This window comes from Leptinotarsa decemlineata, unplaced genomic scaffold (assembly GCF_025532065.1).
Source record: "Leptinotarsa decemlineata unplaced genomic scaffold, Ldec_3_MD MMD2_tig00001393_RagTag_RagTag, whole genome shotgun sequence".
Classification (NCBI taxonomy): Eukaryota; Metazoa; Arthropoda; class Insecta; order Coleoptera; family Chrysomelidae; genus Leptinotarsa; species Leptinotarsa decemlineata.
The window spans coordinates 12875625-12891963 of record NW_027412562.1 but is presented as its reverse complement, the minus strand read 5'-3'; the positions used below and the strand labels follow the sequence as shown (position 1 = coordinate 12891963).

General features: G+C 34.6%; 1 protein-coding gene across 8 annotated transcripts in view; it reads right to left on the bottom strand.

The window, feature by feature from the left end:
* The window catches only part of alt (SMC superfamily domain-containing protein aluminum tubes), a 41617-nt gene extending 36009 nt beyond the window's left edge, over positions 1 to 5608 (bottom strand). For 5 of the 8 annotated variants that reach the window (XM_074176015.1, XM_023161276.2, XM_023161277.2 and 2 more), the window contains exons 1-2: positions 5429 to 5608; positions 4865 to 5063 (exon numbers count right to left, since the gene is read on the bottom strand). In XM_074176015.1, coding sequence (XP_074032116.1) covers positions 4865 to 5059 — 195 coding nt within the window. In that variant the 5' untranslated portion in view covers positions 5060 to 5063; positions 5429 to 5608. The remainder of the gene's footprint in view (positions 1 to 4864; positions 5064 to 5428) is intronic. The other 3 variants (XM_023161282.2, XM_023161278.2, XM_074176016.1) reach the window with 1 other exon arrangement.
* Between the last annotated feature and the right edge of the window lie 10731 nt (positions 5609 to 16339).

Sequence of the window (16339 nt, the reverse complement as noted above, 5' to 3'; positions counted from 1 at the left end):
CATTGGTTACATTGTAAAATTAATTCAAGGCACTCAAGACGCAGGTACCTAAAAGAGGTACCTATTATATAAATAAGGAAAAAACTTTGTAAATAGGATTACTTTGATCTTCCTCTTGAAGATGATCACTTGGTGATGATCGAAACACATGTCAAGGTGTTAAAATAACAGTTTCTTGTTGGGAAAAAACTCCAGTAATATTCATTACTACACCAAAGGTTCCAAACAGTGCATCACAATCACAGATGACACAAGTCACTTAAATATTAGACGATTCAAATGAACTATTGAAAGCACTGGACAAAAGTGATTTGTTTTTCTACTAAGTACTTGCTTAAAAAAAGTTGAATTATTAAATTATTTTCTGGTAAATTGCTATAAGTTGGAAAAACAGCTACTACGAACCCCTACCAATTTATCATGATGACGAAGTCACAGATTTTTATTTATGCACAATTGAATCTGACGATACAGGATTTGTTCCATTCATTTTTAGAAGAGAGAAATAATAACTTTTGCATTAAGTAGAGGCGATGACATCTGCCTTTGTGAAGACGCCTTCTATGGGGTAAACAAAACATTCGATACACAAATATCAAAGGTAAACGAAACGGTCTCAAAGCTTTAACATCAACCAATAAACTAGATTCATTCTCTGTATATTGATTTTGTATCACTTCAAGAGAAGTATGAAATGTGGTTGTCAGTCAACTACCAGTTTTGGTTCAGTTTGTGTTTTGTCAATTATTGATTTTTTATACTTTAACAGCTATTTTCTCAATTTTTAACGGGATACTAAGAAGTAGAATTCGAGTTTACATAATTAAAAAGTGAATATATGTCAATAATAATAATAATAAATCTTCATTTTTCAGTTAAACAGCATAGGTGTATTATAGATACATCAAAGCAGTAACTGTCAAAAACGTCATAATCAGTATATAAACAGAAAAAAATCAATTTAAAAAGGAATTTTCAGAATATGGACATAAATATAGGTTAAAAATATAAAAAGAAACGAACTAAAATATATAATGCAGATTTATGAAAATTCCTATGAATGACCGAAACTAAATGAAAGCAGATACACAAGAACACATTTGAATAACGTTAAAAGTGTCATAATACGAATGATAAATGTGATTTGAACAAATATGAAAATTGACTGTCAAACAAGTTGAATGAACACCCTTTTGTAACCCTTTTGTAATATTGTAACAATTTTTCTAAATAAGTAATGCCTTGAGTCTGGATTCAACAGTGATTAAAAACACTGCATCCCAAATATAAATGACTTTTTTGATTTAGAATAGTTCTATGGAAATTGGGAACAAGAAGATTTATGGATCTTGTGGCATATTGATGATCTGTTGAAATTTTTTTCTTCATGTTTGGATACATATATGAAAAGTTCATAGGTACAAGCCAGGTCGGTCTGAACGAGCGATTTTCACTTGCTATCGTCCAACCCGTGTTGGAAATCACACGTTCAAATATAAGACCTCGTTAATCCTCAGCTCGCACAAGTTTTGACTACTGAGGGCTGTCGTTCGTAGGGGTGCGACAGCCGGTTGACGGAAAAACATATTTTAAACAGATTTTTTTAAACAAGCCTGTCACAGTTAAAATCTTCAGTTGCTTAAAGGCCCCCATTTCAGTCCTGCGACAATTCTCACAGCAAATTTTGCAGAACGAAAAAATGCAACCAAGAGATACATGTACCCCAGTTAGGAATACCATATCGCAGATGGCAGTTGATGTTTGTGTAATAAAGGATTAACAACAAGTTTCCATTACAATGATTTGATAAAAATTTCAATGAATAACAATTTTTTCTTAATTTTTCACAAAGTAAATCGACATGTGTTCAACTGTTTCCTCAAGATAAATTTCATCAGAGGCTTTAGATACATTTACTATCAGAATATTGTTTTTCAGACCACTGTATTACTTTCTTATATACCATTTCAGATGTTATACCATGTTTGGAATTATTTTTTACCCGTTATGAATAGGTTTGTTCCTATCCGATAATATAGCCTTGGGGAATTCCCTGTTTAGCTGTGAAAAAGTGGTTCCGAGTGTGATTGATTACTCAAGTGTGACTTCATTATATTCAAGGCTGCACCCCTTATACCATACTTTTGCTTAACAATTAAGAGGTAATGACTAACACTATCAAAGGCACGAGAGAAGTCAAAAAATAACCCACAAATCTGGATTTTTCCATCCAGGGCCGCAATTACATTTTCGTGAAAATTATATACAGAAAATTATAACAGTTTCAGTACTTCTGCCATTTGTAAATCTGTGCTGACTTGAATCAAGAACAAATATAATGAGATTATTCTAAATTATCATATCACTGGTGGGTATTTTGAAATAACTTATCTACTTTTTATTGACAATGCACTGATAACATTTTGCTTTAGTTTATCTAGTATGAGTTATTATTTGAACTATTTGAGTTTTGCAATACCTACGTAACTACAAAGATTGAAAAAGATACAGGACCGATATAAAAAAATAATTTTGATTATCAAAGTATCTGTTCCACATTGTCTGAGGATTTTTCTTTTTTGCAGCATGTGCTGAAAATGAAATAAGATTCTGGTTCACAGAGTTATGAATTGGAGATTCCAAATGGCCATTTATTTAATTTGCAATTAAACGAGTTAAGATTATAGAAAAAGAATTTCAATGTACCAAAAGACTATATGATAGCAAAAGCCATCAGTAGAAATATAACAAATATATTATTCAGAAGGAATTCAATGGATATGACCCTCAATGATAACATACTATTCTATGATCATGGATACTGTTATTAATTGTTATCAAGTAAGAGTACAGAGAATTCATAATGATAATATACTAATTCCAACGAAAGATTTTCCACATACCAGATTTTCTCAAGCATGTTTTCAATATTACTCCCATCAGACAATTTTTTTTTAATCATTTCATTTAATTATTCAGGGGGGGGCATAAGCCAGATATCTCAAAAATAAAAACTTATTTAAAAAAAATCAGTATTCGAGAGAACAGAAGTTAAATTACTAAAAAACTATTTAAATAAAATGGGTAATAAGCAAAATAGAGAGCATAAAATTATCCTTTAGATTTGAAAAAGATCATCTTTTATGAAGACCCTAAATCTTAAATGAATACATGTGAATTCAAGAACAAAATCTGTGTGATAAAAAATGAGTTATAAATTCCAAAGTGGTAGATACAGAAATCAAAAATGATAACTACAAGAAATAAAAAATATAATAATGAAATAAATAAATATAAATTAAAATATTAGTACCTACAACTCAACATTGAATAAATAACATTTTTTTTTATTCAGGATAAACTCTCAGGTTACCTCACATTCAAAATTAACCATATACAGAAATATTCTTAAATTAAAAGTATGGGCATGTGCTAACTGGCTTTTTTCCATTTATTTAGCTTTAATCACAGCTGTATGTCATTAATAGATTGGTATGATTGGTACAATATTATATCATTTAAATTACATTTATGGCACTAAGGCAGTTCAATAATCGAGAATGGTCTGATTTATCACTAATATTTTTCAAGTCATTTCCCAGATTATGCTTAAGTCTCTCGTTTACATATAGTGGGCACTTGGTTAGAATATGTGCGATAGTCAATTCAGTATAACATATATAACACATTGGTACTTGTTCTCCAGAGAGTAGTTAACTGTGTGTGAAAAATATGTGTCCAATATGTAGGCGATGGTTTGTGTCGTCTTTTCTTAGGTGATATTTTCCATGATATGACGGATGGTATGACTCTGGAAAGTTTGGAATTGAATGTATCCCATTTTTGTTGCTAGTGTAATGAGAGGTTTTATTTCAGTGCTGGTTTCACATCTTGGTAAATAACTTTGATTATTTGGTGGGTAGATTAATCACTTCTTGCTAATATGACTGCTTTCTTGTTGCTTTCTATTTCAGTGTGAGATGGGAACCAAAGGAACTGAACATTTGTGTTTTTTCTCTGAGTAGGGTTGAGTGAGTTGGATATAAATGTGAATGAATAGCGCTTAAAAAGTCTGCGACGATTATCAAATTTGGTGCTGGTTTTATTTTCAAGTGACATAAGGCTTTGCGGATTGCTGTAAGCTCAGCAGTACATATGGAGGTGAAGAGTGGTAGTTGGAATTTAGCAAAAGACTCAGTTGTTGTGTATGCAGCACCTAAGCCACTTTCAGAATGTAAAGCGTAAATGTATATGCACTGAAAATTTTCTAATTTTTCAATGGTTTCTAAAAAGAGGTTTTTGAGTAATAGTGGATGGTCTTTGGATTTCTTTAGATTGCTAAAATTCCGGATAGTAGATGGGATATGTATAGTTCATGGAGGAGGGGTATTGATTTCAGTAGGATATTTGTTTCAGGTAGGGTTGAACTGCCAATTGTGTTGTCAATATAATTTGTAACATATCCTGAATCTTCAGATATTACCATTATATACTAATTGTAATACAATTATCAGATTCATTATTCAATTTATAATTTTACCCGCTTCTTCTTTCAACTGCGAACGTTTGCCATTGCATACATTCATTTTTCACAAATTTTTATTAACTCAAAACACCCTAAATTAACGTCTACAGTGCACACAACAGCTTTTCTTTTTCAATGGTGTATGAATTATGAATGACCCAATTCATCAATTTTCAATTACCATTACTATTATTAAAGTAAAAGTGAAAGAAAACATATAAAAGTTTTGTGTGTGAATCAGCTATTACACATGCATACTTATACAACATTTTTAGAATATTTCTATTAGATTGACATCAAAATTGTGATTGTGTAAAATTATTAGAAACAGTTTTATACCTTTTTGGCTGCTTTCTTGTTCTTCTTCTCCTTTGGTTTCGGTTTAACTCCTAATAAAGCATTTGTTTGTTGACGTTGCTCAGCTAGAGCTTCTTCATAGCTCTTTTCTTTTATACCATATTTATAAACAAGGAATAATGAAAAACTGGCCACAATAAATAACACAACAAAAATTAATGGCGTTGAAAAATCCATTTTGCTGAAAAAAATGTCCGGTTTTCAGTTAATCTTAATAAATATGAAACAAGCATCTCGATAATAATTTTCCATAAAAGTACTCTTTTTTGTGATAGGGAACTTCCCGAACTATTTATAACTTGGCCCCTATCATAACTGTACTGTCAAATTCGCCGAAAATACACAATTACTAAAAAAGAGTTGGAACTGTTAATACAAAAGTATAAAATTTTATGACCCAAGAAGACATAAACTTTATCGACATTCATTTTTTAAATATATTGGTAATTCACCAGAAACCCCAGCCACGTAGACGAGACAAGAATTGCAGTCATATTCAGATGGAATTTACATGCAGAGAAAACATAAGATTCGCCAAAAACCTACCTAAATCGGGTAATTCTTACAATCACTATCAATATAAAACAAAACAATTTACTAGAACATCTAAAATGTAATTATTAAACAATATACTCGTATTTGTCTTATTACAGATCCTCAGTTCACAAACTACAAGCAACGAAAACTACACTTTGACGCAGACTGCCATCCATAGCCACAGATACTTAATCTGTGCCATAGCCATAGGAATAAAATTTACAGCGATGCCAGATCATAGGTGTTTAATTATGATTTTTATCAATAAAACATATTTTGATGTATTGTTTTTATTTTTATCAGATAATAAACCAGATAAACGTTATGATATCTATATTTGATATTGATAGAGAGTAAAAAATTACTGAGATGTCATTCAATATTTTCAATCTGTTTTTTGCCTTTCAGAAGGCGAGGTTTTTAAGCAAATGTGAAATATAACAGGGATCTCAGTTGTCAAATATAAATGCAAAGTGAGCATTATCGCAAAGTATTAAATATAATAATGATAATAATAATAATAATTCCACCTCGGGGTGGAACAACGCCACTTACAAGAGGTGAAGCAGTGAAGAACTTTCTCCGAGGCAAGTATCAGCACAAACTTCGACAGATCTGGTTATCGGAACTGTTAGGAAAGAACAAAATTGCTGCAACAAATATGCTTGCCGTTCCAATCTTACCCTATTCGTTTGGAGTAGTGAAGTGGGCTCGGGAGGAGCTGTATCAACTCGACGTAAAGACCCGAAAAATGATGCATCTCTATAGGAGTTTGCATCCCAAATCGTCCGTTCCACGTTTGTATTTCCCCCGACAACAGAGAGGCGTGGATTTTTGAGTTGGGAGTGGCTTAAGTGGCTACATGACAGAATGGTACTGGATGTAGCCTGCAAAGTCGTCAGCAGTTCGGATCCCCTTCTCTGCATGGTCCGCGACCATGAAAGATCAGGAATTGGAGCATTTCTCTTTAAGGTAGCTACTCGAGCAGCTAAACTCAGTTTAGTTTTCGACACTGAACGAGGTGATCACAACTCTGTCACCGAGTTGGAACCCGTTCAACAAAAAGCTCATATAAAAGTCGCAGAGATCACCTCACTTCTGCGGAAACACAAGGATAAGCCAATGCATGGGGTCTTCTTCAATAACATTGAAGACCTTAGCTTATCAAAACGCCTGACTTTCGCTTTCCTCAGAGTTGGCTGAAGTCGGACGGTTCATCATGGCTTGCCAGGATGGTGTCTTCAACACCTTAGTCTATCGCAGTCGCGTGATGGGTATAGAGGTTCCTGACACAAGGTGCAGGGCCTGCCGCGAGGCGTCTGACACCCTAATGCACTTGCCATCAGCATATCCAGCATATGCGGTCCGGTCTATATCCATCGACATAAAGCGGCCTTAAGAGTGCTATATTACCATCTACGGCACTCTTACGGTATTGACGAGATACCAGTGTTGCCCTACGCTACGCTACGAATAAAATCTTATGTAATTTATACATTGTTAAATATACAGACACAAACATTAATATAATGAGCAAATAACTTTTTGAAAATGGTTACCTATAAATGTTAATATAAATATCTTTAACTATATGAAACATTTTGTGGTTAGCTCTTGGCGTATAATAATAATAAATGGTAGGAACTAATGAAAAATTATATAAAAAAGTAATTTATTTCATATACTTGGGTACTTGGAATTTTCTTTATATTTAAACTTCTTTTATTTTTGTTTTTAATTGGATCACTATTCTATGAATACAATACCTAGTAAGAAATATTAATCTATATGGACCCAATACAATAATGAATTCTCTTTCAACAAATATTATTCATAAAAATTTTCATATATATATATATATATATATATATATATATATATATATATATATATATATATATATATATAATATATTCAGGAAAGAGTACACATCAATAATGAACTGATTTAAACAATCTGATTTAAACAATCTTCGTCAAATCTATACTTAAATTCTCAAATGTGTAAAAGTAGCGGAAGACTTACAAGCAGTTGAGCAAACTGCTCATGCTCCTGAAGCTGAGTATGAGCCAGGTTATTTCTCAACTTCCATAAAAAAATTATTTATTTTTAATTCAACTATTGTGTGAATATTCTTCGCGAATTCAATCGAGTAAATATGAAAATTCAGGAAGATATTATTCTTGCCTGTTTCGTCGCACGAATGGATAGTCAACTCAATTATTTTCTAAAGAAATAATGATGGTATTTGATCGTATCATATCAGAAATTAAAAAAGTACGGAGCAGATCTGGCTCGAAAATACGAGTGAGATTTGAGCACTGTTGAATTCTGCCAGGATCTCTACTTTTTTTGGTGATATAAAAAACGCTAACTGTTTCTATTTCTTGCAACAGATCTATGCGCATGATTTGCAGGATGATTTCCCTATTTGTATTGCTATGCGAATTTACTATACGCTTCCTAGTACATACGCAAGCGGTTGGCAAAGTTTTAGCAAATTGAAACTAATTTTAACAAATTAAAGAATCAACTGTCTTAAACAAATTTATTTCTAACAATATTTCACTATCACAGATCACACACTAATTTATATTCAACACTTAATTTATTTTCACTATTTCAATTCCTTGTTTAACCTCTCGATTCACTTTCTAAACTCGACTTCCCTTTCTGGACGAGAGCCAGCCTTATATATCGGTAGAGATCCATGGTAGAATTCTGTAGTCTGCTCGGTACATGCCTAGAATTTTTCCGGCGGTGTCAGACTGTATTCTTTGGCGGTGAGTCATATATTTATTCGATGATGCGGCTGGCGTATGGGTCAGGGGCGGCTTCAGATTCGTTACATTGCCCCCTTCTTAAAGACGTTTCGCCCCAAAATGTCATCCTTGGCGTGTGTCAATACCTGCAGGACTCTCCATATCTGCACTGTAAAGTTCGATGGAAGTAACACCCCACAGTCGTCGGTCGTGGAAAATGGTTACCGCATACCAAAATCTCGATGCCGCTGGATCTGAAGATCGTTTCCAACATGCTTCTCACAATTTTCCAATCCAGCCTGTCGAACCCAGAGGTTATTTTCGGGATTGCCAAGTACACGAGATTCTCGTCGAGCATTGTGTAAGACTCCTCCAGGCATCTTCATAGGACGGTTTGTATCGAGAATGGTTTTTGGTCACCAAGTAGAAGACGTTTCTCTGGCCCTTCTTCAACTGTAGCACTTTTCAGACTTCAAGATTCTGTTCTCATAATGTTTGGAGCTGACCGATTTTCTTGTTGAATACCACAGCGATACCCCTGGACATTTGGAAATCCTCTGCCACGCAGTGAGCTAGTGCGTATTCAACTGGAACCTTGAAAAGGTTTCGAGGCTCTTCTTGAGTTACTCCATGTACGACCTTCTGTCGGTTCGAGTATAAAGACATGAACTTCTGGAACGTCATTTCATCCTCTGGTGGTCTGAGGGCGCGAACTTGATCGTGATTTCCAGCATAAGGAGCCAATCTATATCTAGTAGAATTATGATTAGGCAGGGTGTACCTCAGGGCTCTATCCTTGGACCAATACTCTTCCTTCTATATGTGAACGACTTACCCAAAGCCTTGAATCTTGGTAGTGTATACCAGTTCGCAGATGACACATCAGTCATTATCACTGGAACAAATGCATTAGAACTCTCAACCAAAGCTTCAGCCATGTCAAATAGTATAGTCAAATGGTCAGAGGCAAATATGCTTAAATTAAATATTACCAAAACAGGACTAGTAATTTTTAACAAATCAATAAACTGCGAGGAATCTCTATATGTAAAACTCCAAAATAGGTCTATTCCAATATCGGATCACACTAAATTCTCAGGTGTCACGATGGATGCAACCCTCAGTTGGCAAACCCATATAAATTTATTGAATAACAGATTACGCTCTATTTGTGGTGTGATACGATACTTAAGGGATCAAGTCTCTGTTTGTAGCCTGAGAACATATTACTATGCACATGTGCCGTCATTGATTTCATATGGTGTTATATTTTGGGGTTCTTCAGTATACTCACAAAAATATTTATTACTCAAAAAAGAATCCTGAGATGTACCCTAAATCTAGATCAAAGAAGCTCTTGTAAAGAGTTCTTCTGTAAACTTGATATTTTGACAGTGCCCTCGTTGTACTTCTTGGGTCTTGTCTGTTTCGTAAAAAAATATCCATACCTGTTTCCCAGAAATAGTTGTAAATATTCGAATAATATGCATATTAACATCAGACAATGTAACGAACTAGCTATTCCCAGCCATAACTCAACATATTATGAGAAAGGAGCTTACTATCAGGCAATAAAAGCTTATAGTTCTCTACCGAAGGAACCTAAAAATATCACAGTCTTCAAGAAGTTTAGAAGTTCAGTCATTTTTTACTTGAGACATAAATGCTACTATTTGTTTAACTGCTGGCTAATTTGAAATTTGTTACGAAAATCATTAATAAAAATAGCTATGTAAATATTGTTTATCATGAATATTTTTGAAAAACCCTTCAATTTATATAATTTTCAACTGTAATTTGTCGATGATGATACAATAATATCTGTTAATTTTAAAATTGGTAATTCCAGGGTAAATGAGAATTAAATTCTCGAAAGTTTGACTTTTGCTGTGTCCACTTGTAGATCGTATTGCAATAAAATTATTATTATTATTATTAAAATGGACGACCCTAGGCTTTCCTCGAGGTGGCTTATAGATTCGGTAGACGAGGTCATTAATCTTTTTCATGATTTTGTACGGACTTTCCCACGAGTTCCGCAACTTCGGTGATAATCCACAGCGTCGCTTAGGGTTGTACAGCCAAACTAGGTCACAGGTTTCGAATCCTTCAGCATTTGCCTTGATTTCATAGGCCTTCTTCATCATATCGCTGGCACTCCGGATGTTCAGACGGACTCGTTCATGGATGTCGTCCATTCTCTGCCGTAGCCTGCTGACATAGTCTTCCCCCGCAGTGTCTTGTTCTGGCGGCGTCCCAAATTTCAGATCGCAAGGAAGCCGCAGCTCTCGGCCCATTATAATACTGGCAGGGGTTTGGCCGGTTGACTCGTGCACTGCCGAACGATAGGCCAACATGAACAGGTGGAGGTACTGGCCCAGTCTCTTTGATGGTCAGAGACTATCTTGGACAAGTGGCGGTTTATGGTCTTATCCATTCGTTCCACCATTCCATCGGACTGTGGATGTAAAACTGTGGTTCTGATCTTTCGAATGTCCAACTGTTTAAATATTTCTTGGAACAGGTTGGACTCGAAATTTCTGCCCTGGTTCGAATGCAGCTCCAATGGGACACTGAATCGACATATCCATTCCTTTACCAGGACGTCAGCGACGGTAAAGGCTTCATGGTTGGGCAGGGCACAGGCTTCTGCCTACTTACTGAAGTAGTCCATGGCTACACCAGGATGTATTTGTTCCCATGGTCGGACTCAGGAAACGGGCCGGCGATGTCGATGACGATTCTCTCAAAGGGACTACCGACGTTATTCTGGCGCATTGGAGCTTTCGGTCGTATCCGAGGTCCCTTACTGACAGCACATTTTCTAGTCCTTGACGTCGGCTTGACAATTAACCCAGTAAAACCGTTGACTTACTTTCTGGAGGGTTTTCGTTACTCCGAGATGTCCTCCAGTGACTCCATCATGGATTTCTTTGAGCACCTCCCGTCGTCTGTTTCTGGGTACCACTGTCTGGGGCCTTTCTTCTCCACCGTCTTCAGAATCCAAAACTTCAGAAACCCGTTTTCCAAGGCAAGGGAGTTCCATTGGGCCCAGTAGGACTTAACCGCTACCGAATAACCTGCAACCTCCTGTCACGATGGTCTTTGATTACTTTTCTTCCATCCGATGACAAAACCAAGATATGGATCTTTTTCTTGGTCTTCCTTGATCTTATTGTCCTCCCAGTTGTCGTCTACAGCTGTAGTTCTACAAATAGCTGCTTGCTTCTCTTCTGCTCGTCGGTAGTGTGAGCAGTCATTAGGACATGGTCTCCGTGACAGGGCATCTGCGTTTTTTACGGGGGCTTGCTGGATACAGGCTGATGATTGCCCCTTCTCATCGAACCTTTCACTTGAATTTTGTTGAAGTTCATCTTTTAAACTCGCCGAATTTTCGCGAAGCTTGCCTTCCAAACTCTTCGAACTTTCCAGAAGTTTCTCCTCCAGGCACTTCGAATTTTCCAGAAGTTTCTCCTCCAGACTTACCGAATTTCAGCGATTTGGTATTCTCATAGAGTTTGCTCCTCATTGAACTCAAATCACCTCCAGAAACTTCGAATAAATATGTTTCGGGATCTTCTCCTGATTCAGTCAAATTATTCCATAGTCTCTTATGAAGTACTAATTTCTTTCCTGAACAATCTAGCTCCAATTTTGGCTTCAATTCGGCGACTTTCAGGTCCACTTAGCGCACTTTCCCCGACCACATTTTGTCTTTTATTGTCTATTTTCTACAAAACTGTATATGTCCACTTATTTTAATCGAGTCCGAAAACACTTATTTACTTTCAAAAGTCTATTTTTTGCGAGAAAGGTCAATCAGTTTATGTTTCCGTAGTCCGGTACTGTCCACTTCCACATCCACACGAAATACAACGAATCACCAGTTTTATCGTCAATTCCACCGCAATACAAAGATTGTCTACCACGCGTTCAGATTTATTTTACAAATCCACTTCTTATCACCAATTGTAACAAATTAAAGAATTAACTGTCTTAAACAAATTTATTTCTAACAATATTTCACTATCACAAAATAATTTATATTCAACACTTAGCAACTAACGCTTAATTTATTTTCACTATTTGCATTCCTTGTTTAACTGCTCGATTCACTTTCTAAACTCAACTGCCCTTTCTGGACGAGAGCCGGCCTTATATGTCGGTAGAGATCCATGGTAGAATTCTGTAGTCTGTTCGGTACTAACCTAGAATTTTCTCGGCGGTGTCAAACTGCATTCTTTCGCAGTGAGTCATGTATTTATTCAATGAATCAGCTGGCGTATGGGTCAGGGACGGCTTCAGATTCGTTACATAATTAAAAATTATTTGTGATCTTCTACGTGCCAGGAACGTTTATCGAGTTTTGCAATCTCAATTCAAATTCAAAGTTCGTTCCGTGTGAACCAAGATAACCTAACAGATTAGACAAAATTTTCAAAAAGTTGAACATGAAAGTAGCCTCCAAAACTTTTGTTCACTCAAACAAATTTTAGGTATTCCTTAAGACAAAATGTTGGAAAATGAAGTCGGGATATATAAAATAAGCTGTGAGGACTGTGACAGAAAATACATCCGTCAGCCTAAGCCAGTTATTGAAATTTTTTTTCAAAGAACACGTAGAACAATGGTGAACTGATAACAGATCCACTGGAAAAAAGCAACTAAATCAATGATTATTTTATAGATTCCTTTCAGAATTGTCCTAAACCAAATCTTGATCAACATTTCGATAAATTTCATAAAAGTTTTTTCCTAACTCCTGTAACACCTGAAGAAGTTCAGGAAATCATCTCAAAAACAACATCTAAACCTGCAGCAGGAATGGATGGCATAAATGGTAAGGTCCTGAAGGCTGCTAGTAAACTCATTGCCCAGCCATTAGGTGAACTAATAAATGATTCATTCACGTCTGGAATATTTCGTACCATCAAAGAGTCTAAATGCATTCCAGTTTATAAGAACAAAGGTTCTATAAACGAAATGAAAAATTATAGATCTATCTGCATACAAAATCAAATTGCAAACATTTTCGAGACATCATACTCCACACGATTGACAGCTTATTTGGAGAACTTCCAACTAATGCCATCCATTCAGAACGGATTTCGAAAAAATAAATCAACTAATACTGCAATTTATGACTGTTTGGAATTCATATATAGAGCATTAAATGAAAGAAAAAATGTCGTTGGCCTATTCTATGATCTAAGCCAGGCATTTGATACTATAGTCTTATTAAGACTCAAACTAGAAGCTATAGGAGTTCGTGGTGTTGCTCTAAACTGGGCAACTTCCTACTTGGACAATCGAAAACAAACTGTTGTACTAGATTCCATAAAATCAAAGACAAGAGAAAGTTATCATAAAGGTGTACCTCAAGGCTCCATTCTGGGACCTTTTTTCTTTATAATATTCACGAGCGACGTAAAGAACACCTGTGTTGCTGCAGATCAAATCATTCTCTATGCAGATGATACGAATATTTTAATGTCCAGAACAAATTGAAAGACAAATGTGCTTCTGCAGTTGAACATATATCAGAATTTTTCAATTATCATGATTTATTTTTTAATTCGGATAAAACAAATATTATTCGTTTTCATAATAGACAAAATAGGATGGAAGACTTCAGTTTCAGTGCTGATAATGTGACATACTCAAAATCGAATAAAAGTGTTAAATTCCTGGGTATTCTTCTTGATGAAAACTTGAACTGGAATGCTCATTGCCAGCATCTAATTTCTAAGTTTAATTCAATGAAATTTTTATTTATGAATCTGCGGACAGTTTTAACTACCACTCAACTAATGAGCATTTATTATGCTCAAGTTGATTCAAGACTGAGGTATGGTGTCTGCTTCTGGGGTGGGTCATCCATGACTCATGACGTATTCATTGCTCAAAAACGCATTATACGGTGTATTGCGAATGTCTCAAGGAGAGAATCTTGCAGACAAATTTTCAAAAATTATCACATCATAACACTCACATCTGTTTATATATTTGAAATATGCAGCTACATATTCAAAAACAAAACACATTTCAAAATGAATAAAAATGTTCATCACTATGACACTAGAACAAAAAATAGATTTCATGTGCCATATGCAAGACTAAGAATAACTTCATTTGCACCAGAATACATTGGAATAAAAATATTCAACAAACTGCCCGATCATTTAAGGGAAGAACATAATTATGTGATGTTTAAGAGAAATTTAAAGAGTTTTCTAATTGAACAATGTTTTTATTCTTTGAATGAATTTTTTAGATTAGATAAGTAGGGTATTTTTTTAGTTTTAAGGTGTTGTTTCAACTTGTATGTTTCTTATACTATGTTTTTATCTTTATTTTTATTTCTTTTATTGACTATTCCTATACAATGTATATTGTCTACACGGAAATAAAGTATTATTATTATTAAATAATGAACAACTAGTAAAGAATGGTAATAAGGCATCAAAGGAAATCAGTGACTATTGTAGTAAAAATGGACTAGCACTAAACACTGCTAAGACCTATCATATTCGATTCTTACCAAAAAATATGAATCCTGATAATGATCTCTACTTAACAGTCAATGGAAAATCGATAGAAAGCAAAGAGAGTATGAAGTTCTTAGGTGTGGTGCTTGATAGGAAACTTTCATGGGAAAACCATATCACCACTTTATGTTCAAAACTCAGCACAATCACATACATTATTAGGAATCTGAGGGATACAGTATCAGCTGATGTACTGAGAATTCTTTATTTCGGACTGGCACAGTCAGCTATGCAATATGGAATAATATTTTGGGGATCCTCAACTCACAATGAATAAAACTCACCCTTCAGAATCTTGTAAGCCACTATTCCGAAATTCTAAAATACTAACGTTACCTTGTCTCTACATCTTGAACTTGATATTGTTTATAAAGGACAATGAAAATACGTTTCTGAAAAATGATCAAATACATGCACATGATACAAGGAATAAGGAAAATATTCATCTGCCCTTTTCCAGGCTTCTCATTGGTCAAAATTCCCCAAAATATGTCGGTGTGAAATGTTTCAATAAGATGAAAAATCTAATAGATATGAGCGGTAGCAAGTCAGCAGTTAGGACTAGAATATCAACATATCTCAGCGATAAAGCTTTCTATAGCGTAGAAGAGTTTCTGGGCTCCTGACTATATTTTAAAATTATAATTGTACAAACCTCAACTAAATTCGTTGTGTAATTGTTATAATTGTACATTCTTATTATACTCTTTTTTATGCAGTTGTACCATATTCCCACTTTATAATCCCTTTGTCCATCCCTATTTTTTATTTTATATATATATATATATATATATATATATATATATATATATATATATATATATATATATATATATATATATATATATATATATAAAACACTAGATATTGTATTGTCTATATTTTATCAATTTTAGTCAATCTACTTTATAAACAAATATTTTTTTTTTGACTAGTCTGATAAGTTACATATTCTGTAGTTTTCACCACACAATGTGTATTCTGTTGTGATGAATAAAATGATTCTGATTCTGAACACCCCGATTTCGGAGACTCATAACGCCTTGGAGGACGGCCATAGAAAAAATGAAAACTATCTGAAATTATATGATGGAATTGGCCGATATTTAATTAAAATCCGTAACTGAAGTGTTTTTTGAATAAGCTATCAGAAATTGTTGAGATCGGTACTTAACACTAAACTTTTTGAGGCTTTTAGAAGTCTGGAAATAGTAAAGTGTGGCATGAGAATTAAGAGCAGTTCATTGTTTATCTCTGTATGAATTGCTCTGTTAAATTTAACGGGAACTTTGACGAGAAAATTTCATGCGAATTTCCATCCAATCATGTCCGAAAGTGAAAATGTACCCTGTTAGATATGAATAGACAGTTTCAGAGATATGATTTAGTTTAAATCATCTCCTCAAGACGCCAACTCAGTTGGTGAAACGTGCGTTGTAGCTCTGCAATGCGACAGGTTTCAGTGCAACCTTTTATTTCAGTATTGAATATTGATGTCGGGGGGATCACCCATTATCCCTCATAAATCCGCCCTTGATTGAATTGAAGTTAAATCTTTAATAGAATGTCAACAAAAACAATACAATCACAGTGGAAGAAATCGACATATA